This window comes from Propithecus coquereli, unplaced genomic scaffold, assembly GCF_000956105.1.
Source record: "Propithecus coquereli isolate 6110/MARCELLA unplaced genomic scaffold, Pcoq_1.0 Scaffold668, whole genome shotgun sequence".
Taxonomy (NCBI): Eukaryota; Metazoa; Chordata; class Mammalia; order Primates; family Indriidae; genus Propithecus; species Propithecus coquereli.
This window is the reverse complement of record NW_012152707.1, coordinates 397,285-419,248: the sequence shown is the minus strand read 5'-3', so window position 1 is coordinate 419,248 and position 21,964 is coordinate 397,285. Positions and strand designations below refer to the sequence as shown.

Genomic DNA, 21,964 nt, shown 5'->3' with positions numbered 1-21,964 from the left:
CCCTCAGCGTGCAGGAGGGGCACATGTGGAAAGGAGCGGAAGCTGAGGGGAGCCCAGGGCCACGCTGCTGAAGTCCTAATGTGGGTTTCCAGCCGTTTGAAGTTTTGCTCTCCTGGTCCCAAGCGCGGCACGCAGAACCGTTTGTGCAGGTAACTGCAAACAAACGCCTTCTCCGAGAGAGGCAGACTGTGCAGAAAGGGGGTCTCCTTTCCGGCCAGGAGAAACCATGGAGAATTTCACATTCTTGGTGGTCAGAGAGCAGCTGGTGTTGTCACCATGTCACTTCAGTCCCCTTTGCGTCTGTGACCCTGGAGGTTTAATGTGCAGCCACAGGATTGTCCCCACTGAGAGATGGCTCTGCCCCTGGGCCCCAAGCAGGGGCCTCCCTCTCAGGCAGCTTGGCTCTTGTAAGGGGAGGGAGCAGGGACCCTCCATGGGACAAGAGAGGGTCGGCACTGACCTGCCCTGGGCAAGCACTGTTAGGGTCAGGTGACCCCTGGTGTCCCAGGACCCCCAGGCATGGAGGCTCAGGCTGAACTCCTTGCCACCTCCAGCCTGGGGTGGCTGACGTGCCCACCGCTCCAGCCCCGCCATGTGGACGCCCTGCCCGGAGCCCCAGGACGGCCTCCGGGAAGCCAGTCGTCTGCTCACCCTTCCCTGGGCAAACAGGTGGGAGCCCCTCGCCCCTCCTGGGGCCGGGCCTTGGTCTCACACAGAACACTAGTCTGTCTCCGGAGACGAGATGCTGTAAACAAGAGCATAGACAGGGTGAGCAGAGGCTTCACGCTATGGGGAGGAGCACGCCATGGGGGCTGGCGACTGGGAAGCGGCGGCATGTGATGTGGGTTGGGAATGAAGGCTAGGACTCTGTGGCGGTGGTGGGGCAGAGGTGGGGGGAGCACAGGCAAGATCGTGGGACGCAGGGGTGTGAGGCTCAGAGTTGCTGCAGTGGGGTGAGCGTGACGGAGCGAGGCTGCAGGGAGGCAGGGGCCGGATCACAGAGCCTGGGGGTGTCGCGTTCGGATATGCATCTCCTAAAGATAACAGACCGAGAGCGGGACAGCCAGGTCTCAGCATTCTTGGGCTCCATGTGGCGGTGCAGACATCGGGGCAAAGTCCCATTGCCCAGGTAGTGTCGCAGGCTGACCCCGCCTGGGCCACCCGGTCTTTCCTCACATGTGTTCACACTTTGGTGAGGCCACAGCGGCTTCTTTGCCCGAAGCCTTCTCTTGTCTTCCTCCTCTGACCAGGGCACGACCCCGCCCACAGGGAGACTTGCAGAGGTGTCGCCCCAGAAGCCAGTACTGTTAGTGTCCCCATTTTACAGATGAAGAGATTGAGGCCCAGAGAAGTGCAAGGAGCCTGTAGATCTGGGCTTTGGATTGAGGTTTGACTCCAAAACTCCTGCTCTTACCATCCATTTACTAACCCAGAGAAGAACAAAAATGTAGTTTTCACTTTTGCACAAAGTCTGTGAGGAAGGAAAGTGAAATCCCAGGGCTGACAGTGTGGACAGGGGTGCACACTGTGTGTGTGCACGTGTGTGTGTACTGTGGGTGTACTGTGTGTGTGCACGTGTGTGCACATGTGTGTGCATGCATGTGTGTACTGTGTGTGCACGTGTATGTTTACTGTGTTGTACTGTGTGCCTGTGTGTGCACATGTGTGTGCATGCATGTGAGTACTGTGTGTGCACGTGTGTGTGCTGTGGGTGCACTGTGTGTGCACGTGTGCACATGTGTGTGCGTGTGTGTGTGGTGTGTGTGCACGTGTGTGTGTGCCATGTGTGCACATGTGTGTGTGTGCGTGCACAGATGTTACAAACACTTGTCAACTGGCCACACAGTCTTCCACTCCCCAAGGAGGGCATAGTCCCCCCTGGAGACAGGGACCTGCGTGGCAGGCATGCTCCCCATACCTGTGAGGAGCTGGCTCCTCTAGGGTGCGGTCCGGGTTCCCAGGAAGCTTGGAGAAGCGCACAGAGGCACAGAGCATCCATGGGGAACCTCAGAGCAAAGTCTGCTGCCCCGTGTGAGTCCCTGAGGCGGTCAAGGGTGAAAACCCTGCAGGAAAGGAGCTGAGCTTGGTCTCTGCACAATGAGAAGGGGAGTGCTGTGTAGACCCGCCCTCACTGGCATCCAGGCTTAGGGCACCCAGCAGGGGTCCAGGGGCCGCTTCTCAGCCCCAGTGAGCAGGACGTGGAGCTGCCCTGGATTTTCTCTTCTGGCCTGTGGAGGAGAAGCTCCTTCACCTGTCCCCTAAAGGCCAAGGCGCTCTCAGGGATGGCTGGGGCCACAGGGGACGTCACTGGCTAGATGGGCTGCAGGCTCTACCAGGGAGGACAGGGGGACGTTCTTTAGAGACAGCAGAGGCGCCACACCCTACCCCCACCTTTGCTTCCAAACATGCTCCCAGGTCCGGGTCTGGGAGAAAATGCCCAGCCGTGGAGGAGAGCTGCCCCTCATCACACAAATGGGACAACGGCCTGGACCTGACATTGTGCCCTCCGCTGAAAACCTCATCTCACAAAGCCTGTGGGAGCCTATGCCACATTTGAATTCCATTCTCTTTTCAATGAAATGAAAATGGATGAACAAATTGGCTGATTTTTCCAAGCTGATTTTCACAAAGCCCCACGTCTAGGCTCTGGGCTTTTCACTCCCTTTCCCACCATGACAGGGAAAGCGGGGGGGGGGACTTGGCCGAAGGGCCCGCCTGACCCAGTGGCGCAGCCTGGACGGCGGGAGCTCCGTGCACTAATGCACCCGCCGAACCACACACCGTTCCTTCCCTCCCCAGGCAGCTGGGCACTTACAGAGGCAACACCTGCACCTTTCTCTGGAAGAACAGGCAGGGTGGCTTGGAAGCCAGATAACAAGAGGACACTGTCGCACATCTTGGGTGCTGGCAGAATGACGTGAGCCAGACACATCACTAAGTCAGGAAGTGTGGGCAGGGCCCAGCGAGACTTAGACGTACCCATGTCAGTGCCCTGCGGCCGATGCCATGCCTGGGCTTCCGTGCGCAGGGCTGGGCAGGAGTCACGTCGGGAGGGAGGGCCGGCTCTCCCGGGCAGGGTGGGGCCGTGGCCTCCTGCACCTCCCGCCCCATTATTCCAGATAGTGCCCACTTCCGACTGGCAAAATGAAAACATCCGACTACTGAGGTGCATGGGGGTGGGTGATGGACGCCATCCTGAAGTCCAGAGGGGACAGTGCTTATCCAGGATGAGCGTGTTGCTAATTGTGGGGTTTCAAACATCCTGATAGTTGGGACCAGCCCTTCTGACACAGCCAAAGACCCAGCCCTGCCAAGCAGGGACTGTGTCCCAGGCCCTGGGCTCTCTTGTGCCACCCCCTCTTGGAAGAAGGTGACCCCAGGAAGCTCCAGTCTTCTGACAGAACTCTTGGGCCCTGTGTGGATGGGCAGCGCCCCAAGTGTCAGGTTCATTGACAAGGTTACTGCTGCCTGTTCCCGCCCCACTGTGCATCTCCCATGTCATTCCATAGGGCCGAGTGGAACGGGACAAGAGCCAGCTCAGGGCAGGGACAGAACAGCCATCTGCAGAGGACGTAGCTCCCCATCAGAGACCAGGGCCACCCATCAGGGGAGGTGATTGTCCCACTAGGGGACCTCTGCTTGGAAGAAAGAGGCCTAAGGAGTACGGAGGTCCAATCCCAAGGCAGTCCGATGGTCGGAGGTGGAGAGCTCTCCAGGCTACACACGAACGCCGGTGTGTGCTGGCGACATGCTCACAGCCTCGCCACCTGGGACCTGGCCTCCTCCAGATCTTGAACTCAGTTGCCCCCAGATCCTCTGTCATATCCCCAAGTGTCCCTCTGTGGCCAAGTGGAAGGGTCACGCGGGAGCCTCCAGCCATTCCCTGCAGATCACTTGCCCTGCAGCCCCTCCACCCCATGGTGGGGGCCAGGAGGAGCAGACAGCCGTGCGTCGTGTGGCCAGGGGCCCTCCCCAACCTAGACAGCACCTGTGAGGCTCTGCGGCACCTGTGCACCTCCTCGTGCAGGCTCCGCCTTGTCCCAAGACCCTCTTCCTGGCTCAGACCCTGAGTGAGATGGCGTCACCCCCACACTGATCACTGGGCCATGCTATGCTGTCCATCTGCCCAGCACCCCTCCCCACTGGGTGACTGCACGGTCCTCCGGGTCACAGGAATTTCAGTGTGTATGTATGTGTGTGTGCACGTGTGTGCATGTGTGTTTGCACGAGTGTGCGTGCCCGAGTCCTGAAGTCCCTCCCACCTCAGCCCTCCACTGGGTCTGACTCCTCGGCCCAGGACTCCTGGGTGGGCAGGTGGACCAGCCGCAGGCAGAGGCAGCAGTGACCGGGGCCTTGGGAGAATGTGACCAGCTCTACGTTGGCCCACCAACCCTGCCCTGGCCGTGGCCCAGCATGACCCTGCAGGGCAGGAAGAGCGTGAGGAGAGGCAGACAGTGGCCTGCAGGAACGGAGGCCAAGGCAGCAAAGACGTGGAGTCGAGGTTGACCAGATGGCCCCTGAGGCCTGGGGTGTTTAGGATTCCTATGATCACATAATGAACTATTTTTATGCTTAAAGCCACCCAAGCGTGGAAATCCGTCCTGACAGCAGAAGACTAGGTGTGTTAAGTCACTTTAGGAGCCACCATGTGCGTGCGTGGAATTGGAGGGGCCTCTGCTCAGACCCTCTGTGCAGCTGGCACCTTGCCCCTCAGTCTTCTGGGCGTGCCCTGGGCTTAGAGGCAGAAGGCCCCTGAGAGTCCCTGTCACAGAAGCCATTCCATGGGCAGGGCCCAGCGCGGGGCACCTGGGAGAAAGCCCGGGACGCTGGCACGGCAGCAGGATCACAGCGGAACCTGTTCTCTGCCTGGTTACATCTGTATCTTCTAGGCCCTGGGGGGCCGGTGCCCAACCTGAGAATATTGCCGTCATGGTGGAAGTTCAGGTCCTGTCATGTACAGAAGAATCTCTAGGGAAGGGCATTTTCCAGCCTCTGTCACATAAAATCTCCATGGGACTTTAGATCTCATCTAGTTCAACCCTCTTGTTTTGCAGAAGAGGAGGCCGAGGGCCCGGGAGGCCAAGGCCGCCCACCTGTCGGTGGCAGAGCCAGGGCAGCCAGCGCCCCCAGCTCCCAGCCCAGCGCTCTTTCCACCCAGCCACCCACACGGCAGCCAGCCTCCCTCTCTGCCGCCAGCCTGCTTGCTCGCTGGACCCCTCTACAGCCCCACTGCCAGCCACAGGTGCACCCAAGGGACCAGTCACAAGAGTCTTGCCCCCTGGCCTCCTCGCAAGCGAGTGAGTGGACGGCTGCAGTCGTTTCCCAGCCATGTGGCCGAGCCCGCCCCAGGCGGGACCAGGCCCAGTGCGGGAAGCAGAACTGGTCGGAGCGGCCAAGACGGGTGGCCAAACCGACAGCCTCCGGGAAACCTGCCTCCAGACTCCTAACGCTCCGGGTGTTTTTCCTCCTGGCGTCACTTCTGTATTGGTGTTATTCTCGCCTCATCTTATCTGTTTCCTTCCAGGTCCAGCTTTAGGGGCGGCTGCCAGGCCTTAGGAGCCTTTGCAATGGTTTTGTATTTCTGTAGACACCAGATATAAACATATTTATATATTTGTGTCCCTCCCCCGCTCCCCCCAGTTCACAAGCCCGATGCACACTCTACACGCAGGCCACTCTGACCTCTGACCCCGTGTTCCATGTGGCAGGAGGGCCCCGCCCCGGGCCAGGTCCCAGGTCATGGCTGCTGGCTGTCTGTGGCGGAAGTCCTTGGTTGTTCCCTCTCCCTCCTCCCAGCTCTGACCATTCTGTCCGTCTCTCTCGTCTCGTCCTCAGTTTCAAAGCAATGTCATGAAGGGCTTCCTTCCCATGCCTAAAAGGAAACAATATGCTTTGGAAAGAGGTGGGGTTTGGGGGGGTTCTGGGGCAGCTCAGGCCCTCAGTCTTTGGGTGACCGGAGGCCATCTCTGGCTTGGCTGGGACCACAGCCCGTCGGAGCCTCCCAGGCCTCGGTCTCATTGGAGAATTTGCCACCTGGGGCAGGCGGGCCCAGGCCGGGACGTGTTGGCCAGCCTGTGGGCCGAACCGTATTGTTTCCCTTTGAGGCCAGTCCTGGTCCTCGTCCCCATCCATAGCTCATGCTTTTTGATTTGCATCTTTTTTTGCATGGACATGCCGAGTAGTGTTAAGCAGGGTTTTCTGTTCTTTTGGGCGTCTCTGGTCAGACTCTTCTCTTTCAGATCCCGTGTAGGTCATTAGGTTCAGGTGTGTCATTGCTGTGTCCTTTGAGTCCTAAAACGAAGGGCGTGACCAAGATGTGCAGGGAGATCTAGCCCTGTGAGGAAGCGGCGCAGTGGCCGCGGGGGCGGCAGGTGAGGACACCCTGGTCTCTGTGCCTAGGTCGGTGCAAGATGGCAGCCAGGGCGGCCGGGAGAAGCTGGAGCTCGTCCTGTCCAACCTGCAGGCAGACGTCCTGGAGTTGCTGCTGGAGTTTGTCTACACAGGCTCCCTGGTCATCGACTCGGCCAACGCCAAGACCCTGCTGGAGGCGGCCAGCAAGTTCCAGTTCCACACTTTCTGCAAAGTCTGCGTGTCCTTTCTCGGTGAGCCCAAGCAGCAAGGATCAAGAGGGGAGCGCTGTGTGTGCACACCCGAAGCCCCCCAGGATGGGGCTGGGTCTTGCAAAGCTGTTTTAAGATGATAATTTGGATAACCCCGCACGCAGAGGCCTTCTTTCACCGGCATGAACCGAAGGGGGACTCTGCGTCACTTCTCTGTAGGGGAGGGGTGTGCTGGGCCAGAGGAGCCCATGTGAGAACAGGCCTGGGGTGTGGGGTGCAGAGAGAGAAGGCCAAGGGGGAGCAGACCAGTGAGGACAGCTGGGGGACTGACAATCTAGAAGGGACGGGAACCACAGCAGCAGATCAGGCTCACAAACTGATGGGCCTCCCAAGACCCAGACACGTCTAGGCGGGAAGAACCATTAGCCAGATCTCAGGAAGGCTGACCGGACGGACCCCAGATTCAAGGTCAGAATGGGTGAGGCCGAACTTCATGGGAGAAGGTGGGTGGCATGTGAGGGGTGCTACTGCTGACATGACCTCAGACATGCCTGCCACAGTTACACATGACACTGTAACTGCCCAGGCCTCCTCCACCAACCGTCAGTCAGGAAGCCCCGAGCCCGGCGCCGATGTTCCATGCCTCAAAGTCTAGGTCCTTCCACCGGGGCCTGCAGGAGCAGAGGGAGGCCCCGACAGCCAACATGAGATGGGGCAGAGGAACACTGAGACATGGATCTAAGGCTCCAGGGACACAGGAAGTGGCTTATGGGGACTCTGGATGCTGGACGCAGGGACACAGGATATGGGCTCAGAGAGGGACGCAGGGTACCAGTGATGGGAACAGGTGGCGACTGCTGCCAGGGCCCTTGGTCAGTGGTCCTGCACTCTCACCCCCAGAGAAGCAGCTGACCGCCAGCAACTGCCTGGGGGTGCTGGCCATGGCCGAGGCCATGCAGTGCAGCGAGCTCTACCACATGGCCAAGGCTTTCGCGCTGCAGATCTTCCCCGAGGTGGCGGCCCAGGAGGAGATCCTCAGCATCTCCAAGGACGACTTCATCGCCTACATCTCCAATGACAGCCTCAACACCAAGGCCGAGGAGCTGGTGTACGAGACGGTCATCAAGTGGATCAAGAAGGACCCTGCGTCACGCGCACAGGTAGGAATGGGGTCTGCTGCAAGGATGAAGGGGGTGAGGGAGGCAGGGCCGCCTGTGACCAGCAGGGGAGCATATGGGAGCAAGCCCAGGGAGAGGGAGGTTGGCCCTGCCCCCCAGGCAGCAGGGAAGTGAAGGGAGGACTTAGACATGAGAAATCTGTCACCAAAGGACACTCAAGGGCCGGCGTTCCACCTCGAAGGGGACCCAAGCTGGCCAAGAGGCTGCAGGGCCTGGGCAGGCAGCACCTGGGCCCTGCAGGGAGAAGTGGGTGTCTGAGCCAGGGTGCTCTGGGGCTCCTGGGAGTGCAGACCCAGCGGGAGGAGCCCACCCATGCTCTGGTTGTTGAGGGGATGGAGAGCACCTGGACAGACAAAATGGAAGCCACGTGGGCCATGGAAACCACTGCACACATGCCGGGAGGAGCGTGAGTCCCTCGGGGGGCACTAGGTAGGGTGGACAGAGGATGCAGAGATGGCTGTCCACTGACCCGGCCAGGAGAAAGGTGGTGTGGAGGGGGCGAGGTCTATTTTCAGAGGAAGTTAGGTGGGGCAGCTACTCACAGGGACTGCCACAATTCACTATGACTCCCAAATCTGTGACTCCAGCCCACAACTGTCTCCTGAGCTCCAGACCTCTCACTTCAGTCACCCACAGGACAGTTCCAGCAGGATGTCCTCCAAATCCACTTAATTTATCAAGCCCAAAGCTGCAGCTCCTCCTGTGTTCCTTATTTCAGCCCTGCCCGTTACCCCAGGCGGAAGCCTCGATTCCCCCACGTCTTCCACATCCACGTGGCCACGCAGTGCCCGTTTCTCCTCCTTACTCCCCCTTGAGTGCATCGACCTCCCCCTCCCCCGTTCAGACCTCCCTAACCACACCAGATTACTGCAGCATCCTAAGTGCTTTCCCTGCCTTCGGTCTTGCTGCCTCCAAATCCATTTCCACCCTCTGGCTTGAGAGGTCTTTCTAAAGAGCAAACCTGATCCTCCTCCAGCCCCTCCTCAGCTCTGCAGGGAGAGCTGCGCAGCCCTTGGCAGCCGCTCCAGGCTCATTCTCCCTGTCTGCTACTCGTCCCCCTCGATAAAAGCCTTTTGCATCCAATAAGAATAAACCCAAATGCACCATTCTCTTTCACCCTCCAACGCCTCTACGCAGACTTCAAATGCCCGCCCCCTCCGCCTTGCCTGTGCCTAGCAGAAGTCCTTGCACCCAGCTCACGCGTCACGAGTTGTATGGGGCGCTCACTCCTAACCCACCACAACACCTAGCTAGACCCTTCTTCTCTCCCGCCAGGGCCTTTTATGTAACAGATCCCCCCCCATTCAACTGTGCCCACCAGGCCAGAGACCAGGTCTCATGGGTCTTGGCACCCCCGATAGTGAGCTTAGTGCATGGCTCATGGTGCCCACCAGTTACTCGTTGAATGAAACGAAAGTGGAGTTGCCAGACAGGAGGGGACATTCAAGTCAGCCTGTGAAACTTCAGCACAGGGTCAGGGGTCAAGGGCCAGGGGCCAGCTGAGGCCGTGGGACACCGCCAAATGATGTTGCTGCAGGGCAGACACAGCGCTCATGGATGGGACTTGCAAGCTTGACGATCGCCATGTCCTTGAAGCTTTTCTGGGTCCTCCCACCTGTTCCTGAGTCCCTGATGCAGCCACAGCTCGAGGACCACACCCTCCTCGTTTCAGCCCCACCGCCCTCCAGCCTGGGTGCAGTGAGGGAATGAGGGGCGGACAGGCAGCCCCCCAGGGCCGGCTGTGGCATGCCAACCTCCCCACCTCCCCATCTCTGGCTCACCAGAGCCCCCCTACCTCTGTCTGGGCTGGCTGGGCAGAGCGTCTGCACTCCCAAGCCCGACAGACTGGAGTGTACACTTTTGTGCAGTTCCACACCTCTTCTTTTCTCTCGACACAACTCAGAGGAGGTGGCATCCTGTCTATAGTCTAAGAAGATCATGTCTCCTTTACCCTGCAGTACGCGGCTGAGCTCCTGGCGGTGGTCCGCCTCCCCTTTATCCACCCCAGCTACCTGCTCAACGTGGTTGACAATGAGGAGCTGATCAAGTCATCAGAAGCCTGTCGGGACCTGGTCAACGAGGCCAAACGCTACCACATGCTGCCCCATGCCCGCCAGGAGATGCAGACACCCCGGACCCGGCCCCGCCTCTCAGCAGGTATTGAGGGACGTGCCCCGAACCTCTCCAAATGCAGGTGCTTCGGGGTTGGCCCAACTCTGGGTGGTCCCCCAGAGAGGTGCCAGGGGCAGATGCTGACGATGTCGGGGTGTGTCCCAAGGGTGCCCATCCATGTCCCCGCAGGTGTGGCTGAGGTCATCGTTTTGGTTGGGGGCCGTCAGATGGTGGGGATGACCCAGCGCTCGCTGGTGGCCGTCACTTGCTGGAACCCGCAGAACAACAAGTGGTACCCCTTGGCCTCGCTGCCTTTCTATGACCGCGAGTTCTTCAGTGTAGTGAGTGCCGGGGACAACATCTACCTCTCAGGTGAGGCCCCTCAGGGCTGGGGGGCACCGGATACATGTTCGGGCTGAAGAAGGCCCAGAAATGTCCGCGTTGCAAGTGGAGCTCTTTCCTTCTGACCCTGGGGCTGGGCCTGCCAGCCTCAGACCCGTCCTCACCTGCCTGCTCTTTGCACCTCCCATACTGCCCGCAGGTGGGATGGAGTCAGGGGTGACGTTGGCGGATGTCTGGTGCTACATGTCCCTGCTCGATAACTGGAATCTCGTCTCCAGAATGACGGTCCCCCGCTGTCGGCACAATAGCCTTGTCTACGACGGAAAGATTTACACCCTCGGGGGCCTTGGTGTGGCAGGCAATGTGGACCACGTGGAGAGGTAATGAGGCTACTGTCACCAAGAGCTAAATCACATCCCTGCTCCTCCCCTGCACCCCCCATGGTGATGCATTAGAGACTAGATCGTTTATAAGGCCGCAGTCCCAGGCTCTTCGAACACCACAGCAGGAGAGGACTGTGGGACGTGACATGGAAGCAGTCTGGGTGACACCTGCTTTGGCCTTTCCCAGTCACTGAAATGGGGCATTCTTGTCCCTTTTGGTTGGAGGCCAGCATCCCATTTAGGTGTCAGACAAGCTAGAGGCCCAAGATCCAATCTCAAGAGGCACAGGATGAGTCTGACCGCACCGGCCAGCTGGAACATAGGGCAAAGCTGGGACCAATGGCCAGAACGTGGGCCATGCCACTGGCTGTGCCTCCTTGTCCCTGCCAAGCAGGGGTCACACACCAGAGGCCTCCCTCCCTCCCACCATCCACACCTCCCAGTAAATCTGTTTGTAATGCAGCAAAGTCACTGCACACAAACTAAGAAATCTAGGGAGACAGTCTGGCCAACCCTCTAGAATTCTCTAGAAGAAAAAGTAAGTCAAAGAGCCCAAGAGCCATGTGCGCTACCCTGCCCTCTGCTGGGAGTCCCAGGCTGGCTTTCTCCTGAGGCCACTGTGTAGGGTCAGACGGAGGTGTGGGGAGCCTGGGCCGACGTGTATTTCTGGGCGGAAATACTCGGTCCTTTTCCGCTGAGCCAAGGAGACTGTTCTACAGAGACAGACGCCCAGGGGAAGAGCTGGTGAAGCGCCATGAGTCAGCGGAAGAACAGGAAGGCTTAGTACTGCTTTTGGAGAAACCGGTGCCCCAGAGAGTAACAAGTTAGGCTGCCCGGGCCCCAAAGTACAACCCAGCAGGTGGCAGTTAAGATCACCAGAGTCCTTCTCCCATGTCCCTCCTGCACCTGAGCCCACCACCCCCGCCCATCATCAGCTGCCACTAGAAATCACATCCTCCCATGTGACATCTTTTGCCTGTGAAGCCACACATAGCCCTCAATTTGTATTTTCTTTCCCTCGGTGGTTAATTGGACACTTGACAAATGTTATAGCAAAGATGGTTTCAGAGTGAGACAGGCTCTGAATGTTCAGTGTGGGCTTTTAACTCCCCCAAGTGGAGCCCAGAGATGGCTCAGTAACCACATTTAATTGTCATATTGATCTGGAGATAATGGGGAATCCCGTGTGATCACAAGGATCTCAATGCTGTCGTTGGGCCTGGATCAGCCCTACGCTAGTGGCCCTCAGTGTGACCTGCTGCCTGGCTATGCATGCCCCAGGCCTTCCGGAAGCACCAGCTTCCAGTCATTTGTCATACGACAAATAAACACATGAAAAAGGAGACATTTTCTACGTAGGAGTAAACTAAGCTAGACCCGTCATCCTGCCTTGCTTTCGTCAGCTATTTTTAATCTCCTAAGATGCTGATTACTCATTTTGCAAACTTATACTTGTTGATAAATATGGGGGTTTGCTAGAGGATCAAATGCACCAGCTAAGAGGTGGAGACAAGCTCTGCTTCTCTGGGGTTCTGGAGCAGCTTTCCAAGGCCCAGGGGTTGCCTGTGTTGACCTTCCCTGGTGAAACACCAGCTCGGGGACAGTGTGAGCAAGACAACCTTGGGAACCCCAGTGCCTGGAGGAGCAGTCCAGGACAGCAGGGTGCCCCCAGAGGCCCTGAACCCTTCCTCGGCCCATTAGGATCTGTCAGCTGACCTTGTAGTGACAGGCTACAATCGTGAAGCCCCCTGAGCAGTGTGCGTGCAAGTGGGGTGGAGGGTGCAGGGGAAGGGACGCCCACTGCTTCCCACCGAGCAGAACTAGAGCCCCTTTGGGTAAGTCTGTTTCTGTGCCACATGGTGGCAATGATGAGAATTCAGGGTGACAGGAAGGTCAAGGTAATGGGGAAAGACACGAGGGTGCTTTGTCCCCCAGGAAGCACTAACGATACAAATTTCTATTATATTGATAATGAATGAGCTATATGGTGCATTATAATTATATTACATTACAGTATTACAGGAATGGAGCAAGATTATATAATTATAGATTAAAACAACAGTGCAATAGACAAACCTGTATTATATCATTATATAAATAACCGGGTCTAATATTTTATAGCAATATATGGCAGTAGCTGTGGTTACTGGATAAATGATAGCAGAGCGCCTCACTCCGCGGGGTCATTTGCATGTCATTAGCATATCCTTCTCAAGCAGGAAGCTGACAGATTGAGCTGACGGGAGGGCTTGTGGCTTGGCAATCAGCCACCTGGAATAACAAGCTCTCAGGAAATACGCGTTTGGTGCGATGTGCCATCATACTGAAGACTGAGGACTAACAGCCACATAATCTTCCCCTGTCTCCCAGCTCCTTCTGCAGGAGCTCTTTGGATCTCTGCCATATTGGCTTAAAAAACAGATATCTGAACTCCTGACACTGTCCAAAAAGACACTTACTCCATTGCATATAAGCCACATGTCATTCATTTGGGGCTTAATTGAATCAGCCCTGCTGCTGACCTTTAAGATGCTCTGGCCTCTTCTCAAACCCAAGCACGGAACTGGACATCACATAGCCCTCGCCCGGCCAGAGGCAGGGGCGAAGGGAGTCAGCTTCCTGGGGTCTGAGCTGGAAAAAAGCGGGCCCAGTGTGCTTTCCGGGAAAGGTGTGCTGGGAAAACCCAACGCGGTGGGGCAGTGAGCCCACACCAAGGCCCTGCAGACCCAGGCACACGTGGAACCACATGGGGAATGGTAGCAGTGTCACCTGCTGGGAGGTCCAGAGTGAGTGCTGGGGCCGCTGGCGTTAGGAGAGAGCAGCCCCCAGGAACACTTGGCAGAAACACTGAGATTCAAGCTGCCCCATGAAGAAAGACCCCAAGGTCGAGCCCCTTGGCCAGGCCGCCTTAGCCCAAGTCTTCTTTTCCCCGCAGCTACTTCCTGTCGTCCCTTTCCCCGTCTTGCCTGCAGTTTGTGTTCCATCACTCCGTCCTCTTGCTTTGCTGCTCTGCCCGGCACCCACATGCAGCAGATCTGCCCAACCCAGCTCTTGGCCTGCTCTGTGCCCAGCCCTGGGGGCCGAATGCCAACAGAGAAAATCCCACCTCACCGCACTGATCCCGCTGCGCTGTCGATGGCGCGTCCTTAGTGCTACGGGGCAGTCTTTTTGGGTTTCCTTTTTGGCAGTTTCTCCCGCTCTCAAGAGCAGGCATTTCTCATCTTCACCTCTCTCCTCAAAGCTCTGACCCCGCAGACACCCCCAGTACTTTCGCCAGCTCTGACTCTTGCTGCACAGAGAAAACAGAGCCATCAGTCAAGACCCCGCTCACTGTCTCACCGTCACTCTGCACGTGCACCCACGCTCGTGCCACCCTTGCCTCCCTCCCTCCCGCCCACGTGGACCCTGATTCCCCTCCCCGTTTGCAGTCAACTTGCATCTACCTGCATCGTCAGCTCTCCCTCCTCTCTCACATGTATTTAATCTTTCCTCACCCAGCCGGGCTCCTTCCGATCAGCAGGCAAACATAATTACACCCTCCCCACCCCCCAGATCGCCGAAACCCACAGTGCGCTAGAGCCAGTTCACACTGGCTCATGAGAGCTGAATGTTAAAATGTCAGCAAATCTGCAAGTCAGTTGTTAACCACAGCTATTATTAAAAATTAAATTACATACACTTACAGTTAAATGTATTAAAAGCAAAGGTAATCCATACTCAAAGCTCATCACTTCCTGATTTTTTTATTACATTTTACTACGATCTCTGCTCTTGAGGTTAGATATGCCTCTTGTACCTGTGTATGGAGGAGATGCCAGATAACGGACTCCACGTTCGGCAGCAGCCCATTGGTGGCTTGACCTCAGCCAGGCGGGAGGATTTACATCACAGAAACCACCAAATGCTGCAAACCAGCACTTTTTCCCTGGAGATCTGCTGGTGAAATGTTTGTCAGCATTCCCCTGACAACCCTCTCTTAGTTCCACATTCCTGTCTAGGTCCCACCTGCTCTGCCTCTCACAGCCTAGATTCCTCCCAGAGAGAAGTCCACTCCCGTGTCTCCACCGCTTGGCCCCCTCCGCTCCTCCAGACACAATGGCTTCTGCACGTCCCATTCCACGTACAGCGCCCTTGGCCACAAGAGCCAGTGACCTGTCTGAGACGCCCTGACTTTCCTCCCGTCCTCCACGCCTGCAGCCCCTTGCCTTCTGCAACATGGCCACCAGTGACCCTCTGAGGGTTTGTCCTCAGCCCGTGTTCACTGCACACTCCTCAGCCTCAGTTTCTACCTCGTGCCAACAACCCCAAAGCTGAATATTTAATCTAGACCTGCATCTCCAGCTGTCACTGCACATCCTCACTGCTGCCCACAAGTGCTTTAAGCTCCTTCTCAATAAAACTGAAACCACCCCCACCTCCCCTACTGTCAGTTCCATGTCCCACCAGTATTGTCCCCTCCGTCCAGTCTCCCAAGCCAGAGACCCTGTCATTCCGTATTGAGGCCATATCCATTCACCTTGCTTCTGTCCCCGTGTCCTCACTCTCCTGTAATTCCTTGGTCCAAGCCACTGTTGCCTTGCCAAGCTTCCCATAACAGACTAGCCTAACTAACCAACTGGTCTCCCTTCTAAACCGCCCACTACAGATGCTCCTCAACTTACAATGGGGCTATATCCCACTAAACCAATCATAAGTTGCAAACATCGTAAGTTGAAAATGCATTTACATCATAGTAAATGATGAACATCATAGCTTAGCCTAGCCTACCTTAAACACGCTCAAAACGCTTATGTTAGCCAGCAGTCGGGAAAAATCATCTAACATGAAACCTGTTTTGTAACACAGTGGCAAATATCTCACGTAACTTATTAAATACTGTGTATTACATCAAGATTACAATGGTTTTGCACCATTGTAAAGTCGAAAAATCAGTAAGTTGAACCATCATGAGTCAGGGACGGTATGTACTCCAAATTCTCTCCAATGCCACCCTTGCCCATGTCTCCCTGCACCTACAATGCTGCTTTCCTGTGCCCAACCCCTCGTGCTCCCCATTCACCATGCTAGTGGCTTATCCAGCCTTCAAGATGTAGCCCAGGTACCAGCTCCGCTGGGAAGCCTCCTTGGGTTTCTCACCGTCCTACCACTGTCACCCTGCACTCTGATCGTCATCAGAGTGTTTTATTTGGCTGTCTTCCCCTCTCGGCCATGAGCTTCTCCAAGGCAGGAATGGTGTTTAATGTCTGTTTCCCCAGTTTCCAGCCCAGAGCCTGAGTATGTGCAAGATGCTCAGTTCAGGGTTGGGCTGGAGAGAGAGGGCCAGGGCAGTGGACCAGAGGATGGGAGCACCATGTGAGCAAGGTACGGGGACAGGAATCTGCACAGAGGTTGTGATGGGCAGAAGGAGCCCCGCGGAGGTTCAAGAGGAAGGCCAAGAGGGCTGGTTTGCACCAGACCCTCAGAAGCCTTGAGTGACTCACCCCACTGTCCCAGCTGTGTGACCCCAGGCTATGCCAGGGACTCCAAGGGCAGGGAGCAGATGGCCGTGCTCCCGAATGTCCGCTGCCCTTGGTGGTGGTCTCTGCCCTGCACGAGGCCCGTCTTTGACCCCACGCTCCTTTTCTCCTCTGTGCACAGATACGACACCATCACCAACCAATGGGAGGCGGTGGCCCCTCTGCCCAAGGCAGTGCACTCTGCGGCCGCCACGGTGTGCGGCGGCAAGATCTACGTGTTCGGGGGCGTGAACGAGGCAGGCCGAGCTGCAGGCGTCCTCCAGTCTTATGTTCCACAGACCAACACATGGAGCTTCATCGAGTCCCCGATGATCGGTGAGAACCAGCTGTCTCCTGGGGCCGGGGCCGGGGCTGCACCCCACCTCACTGACTTACCCACTATCCCACGCCCCGAAATCAGGCAAAGCCCAGCAGCTCTGCAGACCCCGGTCTGGCTGGTGGAGCGAGTGGGTGAGCCCCCAGCCACATGGCCTGCGAAGGGCAAGCGAGTCAAGGCTCCAGGTATCCCTGGCCCCATGCCTGTCCTTAAGCCAACCAGCGACTGCCTGGTGGTCATTCCAGCTCCCTCTCCTGGAGCATCTTCTGGGGAAGAAAGGGGGAGGGAAGGCCCAGGCAGGACCCCTGACCTGCCACCTCTGCTCTCCTCACAGACAACAAGTACGCCCCGGCTGTCACCCTCAATGGCTTCGTTTTCATCCTGGGTGGGGCTTACGCCAGAGCTACCACCATCTACGACCCTGACAAAGGAAACATAAAGGCAGGCCCAAACATGAACCACTCTCGCCAGTTCTGCAGGTGAGCGGGGCTGCGGCAACTTTGCCTGGGACGGAAGGAAGAGGGAGGGCGTGGCGGAGGGGCACAGAGTGATGAGATCGCAAGGATTTACCAGCATTCAATGCCCAAAGCAATTCCCAGGCCCAGAACAGTGGCCTCCCCCTGAGCCATGGGGTGCAGTTAGCCAGAGCAGAGTGTGGGGCACCCAGGCAGCCTAGAGCAGCCTCCAGCCCAGATGCCCAACCCTGGGGCTCCAGCTGGCTCCACCTGAAGCAGAAACAAAGTGTTTCCTAAAGGCACAAGGCCACCCTCCCCCCAGGACCACTTGCCCCATCACCGACGGAAGGCAGTGCTAGGCCAGAGCTGTGCAATGCCCTGCAGGGACAAGTGGCTTCTCAGGGGAATGCTCTGTACGCATGACCCTGATGGCCCTTGGGAGCAGGGCCCAGCGAGGGGCCCAAGATCAGCCACGCTGGAGTCGCAGCACCTGACTGGGCAAAGGCACACACAGACCTGCCCCTGTAGGAAGAGAACGCAGAGGGCACGGCGCGGCTTGGTCCCTAGGCTGCCCGGCCCCGTGGCGGTAAGATGCCAGTCCCTGCTCTTCCAGCCCCATCCTTTCCCGCACTAAGAGGAACAAGGAATAAGAAGGGGCCCCAGAAACCCATGATCAGCACTTCCATGACAGCTCTTCCCTGAAGACATCTTGTGCCTCTGCAGAGGTAACCACTGAATCCGCAATGTGCAACTAGCATGAAGCACTTATTGAGTGCCCACTGTTTGTGTAGCATAGCTAGAAAAAATATAATCTGGCCAGGTGTGGTGGCTCATACCTATAATCCCAGCATGTCGGGAGGCCGAGGCAGGAAAATCACTTGAGGCCAAGTGTTCAAGACCAGCCTGTGGAACATAGCAAGACTCAGTCTCTACAAATATAAAAAATAAAAAAATTAGTCCTAGCTACTCGAGAGGCTGAGGCAGGAGGATCGCTTGAGGTCAGAAGTTTGAGACCAGCCTGAGCAAGAGCGAGACTCCGTCTCTACTAAAAATAGAAACATAAGCTGGGCGTGGTGGCTCACACCTATAGTCCCAGCTACTCGGGAGGCTGAGGCGGGAGGGTCACTTGAACCCAGGAGTCTGAGGCTGCTGTGAGCTATAATTGTGCCTCTGCACTCCTAGACGACAGAGCAAGATCCTCTTAAAAAAAAAAAAGGCATAACCTACTACTAGTAGGTTATATCATGTGACCTTGGACACATAACTTCCCTTCTCTGGGGAAGTTGTGGAAACAGGTGATTGGGCCAGACAACTGCTAAGCTGCTGTTAGCACCAAGATTCTGCAATCCTCGAGCTGTGCTTTCCCATCACGCTCTGGAATGGGGTGTGCAGAGCGCAGTCTGGCTGCCCTGTCCACTGACAGACAACTGCAGGAGTGAGCCCCGCTTGCAGGGAGGAGGCCCACGCCTCATCTGAGACTAGAAGTGGATGGGAAGACTCCGTGCCAGAGGGGAGATCTAAGCCGAGTCTTGCAAGAGAAGCAGGGAAAAGGTACCCCACAAAAGGAGAACTAGGGGGCCCTAGATGGCATGGAACTGTGAGAGAGAGAGAAGGCTGGAAGCTTCAGTGTCTGGTAAGAAGTCTAGACTGACGTATTCTGTTCGAGGCATTTCAGAAACAGGTGAAGGCTTTGAAAAGCTATGTGTTCAACTTCAGGCAATAGCCAAGAGGAAATGGCCTTTAGCTGAAATAAAAGAGAAGTCAGGGCTGCCACATGGGTCTGGATGTCAGTGTGAAGAGGTAGCTGAAATGCACTAGGGGTAGAAGTGCAGAGGGGCGAGACGCTGAGCTCTCGTGATGGGGAGAGCTGACTCAGACAGCAGGACCCACCCACGGAGCGCCACCCAGGGACGGGCCACCCCGTGCAGTCTTGGGGGGGCAGCACCAGGCCGCACAAGTGAAGGAAGCTCAGCCCCTGGAGCACAGCACAGCGAGCGCCCTGGCAGGGCAGAACTCCCAGTCGAGTGGCTGATGTTCAACGACAATTTAGCTCCGTTGTTCTCTCTCCTGGCATCCCTGTGAGTCATGTTCCCAGTGTGATTTGCGCAGCAGGCAGGCTCTGTGTGCACAACAGAAGAAAGGTACTCACAGAGCCTGAGTGACCTGCGCCTGCACCCAGGGCGGCTCCTCCCCCAGCCATTGCAGGCAGCCCGGTACAGGGGAGCGTTTCCCACAGCTCGCCAGGTGGGACAGCATGGCACCCCGGTCGCCCTGCAGGAAAAGTGTTTCCCTTAGGCAGGCTCCGGTCAGAGGACAAAGGAGAGCGCAAGATCCCACACGACTTTGGCGAGAGGGTATGGGCAGTGTGCACCAGGACACGGGGTCGAGACCGTCTCCAGGTCCAAGCTGGGAGTGAAATGCCTAATTCTCTTCCCGCTTTCCCTCTGACAGCGCTGTGGTGCTCGACGGCAAGATTTATGCCACGGGAGGCATCGTTAGCAGCGAGGGGCCTGCCCTGGGCAACATGGAAGCCTATGAGCCCACAACCAACACGTGGACCCTGCTGCCCCACATGCCCTGCCCGGTGTTCCGACACGGCTGCGTGGTGATAAAGAAATACATCCAGAGCGGCTGACGTCAGCAGCAAGCCCAACCCGAGACTGCGGGCAAGTCTGGTGAGGCAAATGCTACACACAATGATAATTTTTCAGCGACACCAACAAGAGGCCAACAAAACACGATCGAGGAACTCACTACGCTAAACATTTTGAATATTCTCTACACTGAATGTAGAAAATCATCCTTGCCTTGGGGTGAAACGGGGCACGGCGCCCCGAGCAGCAGGAACCGTGAACGCGCCACGCCGGGCTCGCGGCTGCCGCGGGGGCGCTTGCTCTGAACGGGGGCGCTCGCTCTGCCCGGTGCAATAGAGTTTCACGTATTTTTCAACGGGGAGAGAGAAGCTGTTTTTTCCTTCCTGTAGAGCAAGCTTGATCCCTAAACAACCATAGATCAGTTATCCGATGACAATATTAGGCATCAGGCTCTCTTGGAATAAGATCAAAGTGTCCTTATCACTTTGATTCCTACTTTTGTTTTCTAACCAATCTACACTTTCAGTGGCCAAGAGAAAACAAGGGGCAGTACTGTGTGTCAGGAGTCCCCGCCGGGGCAGAAGCGGAGTCCAGCCGCCCATGCAGAGCCGGGTGTGGCAGCCACGGGCACAGCTGGGGAGAGCTGTCTGCCCGTCACAGGCTTTTCTGCCATGTTTTTGCTGGAGGACAAGGTGATTGTGCTAGCTTTCTCTTACCCAATATGAATTATTTAGATTTCTGAGGCATTTTCTTGATAAACAAAAGGCTATTTTTAAGTACTGAGAGAAGGAGGAGGCCACGAGAGGGATAATGTGGGAATTCCCAAAGCTCTCCGTAGGTAGTGCCAGAGGGGGGCCTTTGCTCTCATTTTTCTATGTGCAGAATAGAGGATCTCTCCTGGGGTGGGCAATGCCCCCGTTTTATTTTTAGAAGAAGTGACTCCCAGACAGCCCCATGAAAGCTGTGCCTCGTGGAGGCATTGCCCAAGGAAGAAGAGTCTGTTCTAGAAGGAAAGCAGTTCTGGCTCACGCCCCCCATCGGGCTCCCTCGGCGAGGCAACGCTGAGGACCCAGAACAGGCAGGAAGGGAAGCAGGAGGGGGGAGAATAAATGTCCACAAAGCACAGGAGACTATTTTTGATATTCATAGCTATATATTAAGGCACCTGCCACGAGAGCTCTCAGGATGGGGACAGCCTTCTTAGCCGAGCCGTGGCAGCCCAGGCCTGAGGGGCGTGAGCAGCATCTCTCTTCTCGTCACACACGAACCTGCGGAAAGGGAAGCCAGGAGGGAGGTCACACCGTGGCTCAAAAGAGAAAGGCCTTCCTGCTAGTCCTTAGCCCCTCAAACCTCACACGGTCATCAGTTTCCATTCCAGAGCAGGAAGAGCAGCCGCCGCCACTGCGCTGTTCAGCTGAAGTTGGTACCAAATACACATTTACCACTTTTATACCTGGGAAGTCAACTCGCCGTCATTTCGTAACAACCGTTTATAAGGAGAAAAAGACAGGACGCGCTTTCCATCCTTCAGTATTCGGGACACGAAATCCCAATCCTAATGTCGGGCATCAACTTCTAGCACCACAAAGTGTGGCCCCCACTTGGACAGGATACCGAGCTTCGTTATGCAGTTTTTAATATTATTTATTATTTTAAAAAGTAATAAGCACAAAACTACATACATTGTATGTCATTTAAAGTATTTATGTCAAACAGGGTGCAAGTGTGAACCCAAGGACTGGAGCACAAATTTCTAACTGCCCGGGGCAGGGCGGATGTTAGCATTGGTGTGCGTCTGCCTCCAAAGGAGGTGCTAGTGCTCGAGACTCAACCCAGATGACGTTGAAATTCCGTTTCTCTCCTCATCTATCACACTGGAGCAAAACTGGCTATTTCTGTGAATGATATAAAACAGGGTTCTCTGTAATGGTATTGTACATAGTATATGTTTATTGTTAAGTTCTTGTTATATTATAATAAATATATTTATAGATCTAGACCCGAAAGCCAAATGTCTTTGTGTGCCATCGCCTTCGCCACAGTGACACGAAACCCGTTCGTTCCACCTCTCGCACGTGAGCTGTCTGGGTTCTCTTACAGACTTCAGTGCAGATTGCGACGATCAGAAAGGATAGGACTCTTTAGCAAGGGGATGCATGGCGCTGAAAAGAAAGCCAAGAATAACGGATAGTTGAAAGTCAAAGCTGAAAGGGACTTGTGAACACCCCAGAAACACTCTGAGGATCTTCCTTTAGTTTACGTGTTCTCATTACACTCGTGCAACTGAAAGCTCCAAAGTTAGCTTCCCACTGGTATCACTCCTGGGCCTGGGACCCATTTTTCTGGGACTGTGCCAGGGCCAAAGGGCAGCTCCAACTCATTGCCTAAGAGACACGACACGCTTCCTCCAGGAAGAACAATGTGTGATTTCTTTCCCAAAATCTAGCCAGAGAGGCCTCCCTCCCTCCTTCAGTCACACCTGGGGCTGCTCTCTAGCCTGTCCCATCC

General features: G+C 56.2%; 1 protein-coding gene across 1 annotated transcript in view; it reads left to right on the top strand.

Moving 5' to 3' along the window:
• KLHL29 (kelch-like family member 29) overlaps window positions 1-21,455 on the top strand; it is a 289,304-nt gene extending 267,849 nt beyond the window's left edge. The window contains exons 7-14 of the mRNA XM_012660442.1: window positions 6,400-6,602; window positions 7,461-7,720; window positions 9,697-9,895; window positions 10,040-10,222; window positions 10,392-10,572; window positions 16,213-16,406; window positions 16,742-16,886; window positions 19,314-21,455. Coding sequence (XP_012515896.1) covers window positions 6,400-6,602; window positions 7,461-7,720; window positions 9,697-9,895; window positions 10,040-10,222; window positions 10,392-10,572; window positions 16,213-16,406; window positions 16,742-16,886; window positions 19,314-19,497 — 1,549 coding nt within the window. The 3' untranslated portion in view covers window positions 19,498-21,455. The remainder of the gene's footprint in view (window positions 1-6,399; window positions 6,603-7,460; window positions 7,721-9,696; window positions 9,896-10,039; window positions 10,223-10,391; window positions 10,573-16,212; window positions 16,407-16,741; window positions 16,887-19,313) is intronic.
• Window positions 21,456-21,964: the final 509 nt, after the last annotated feature.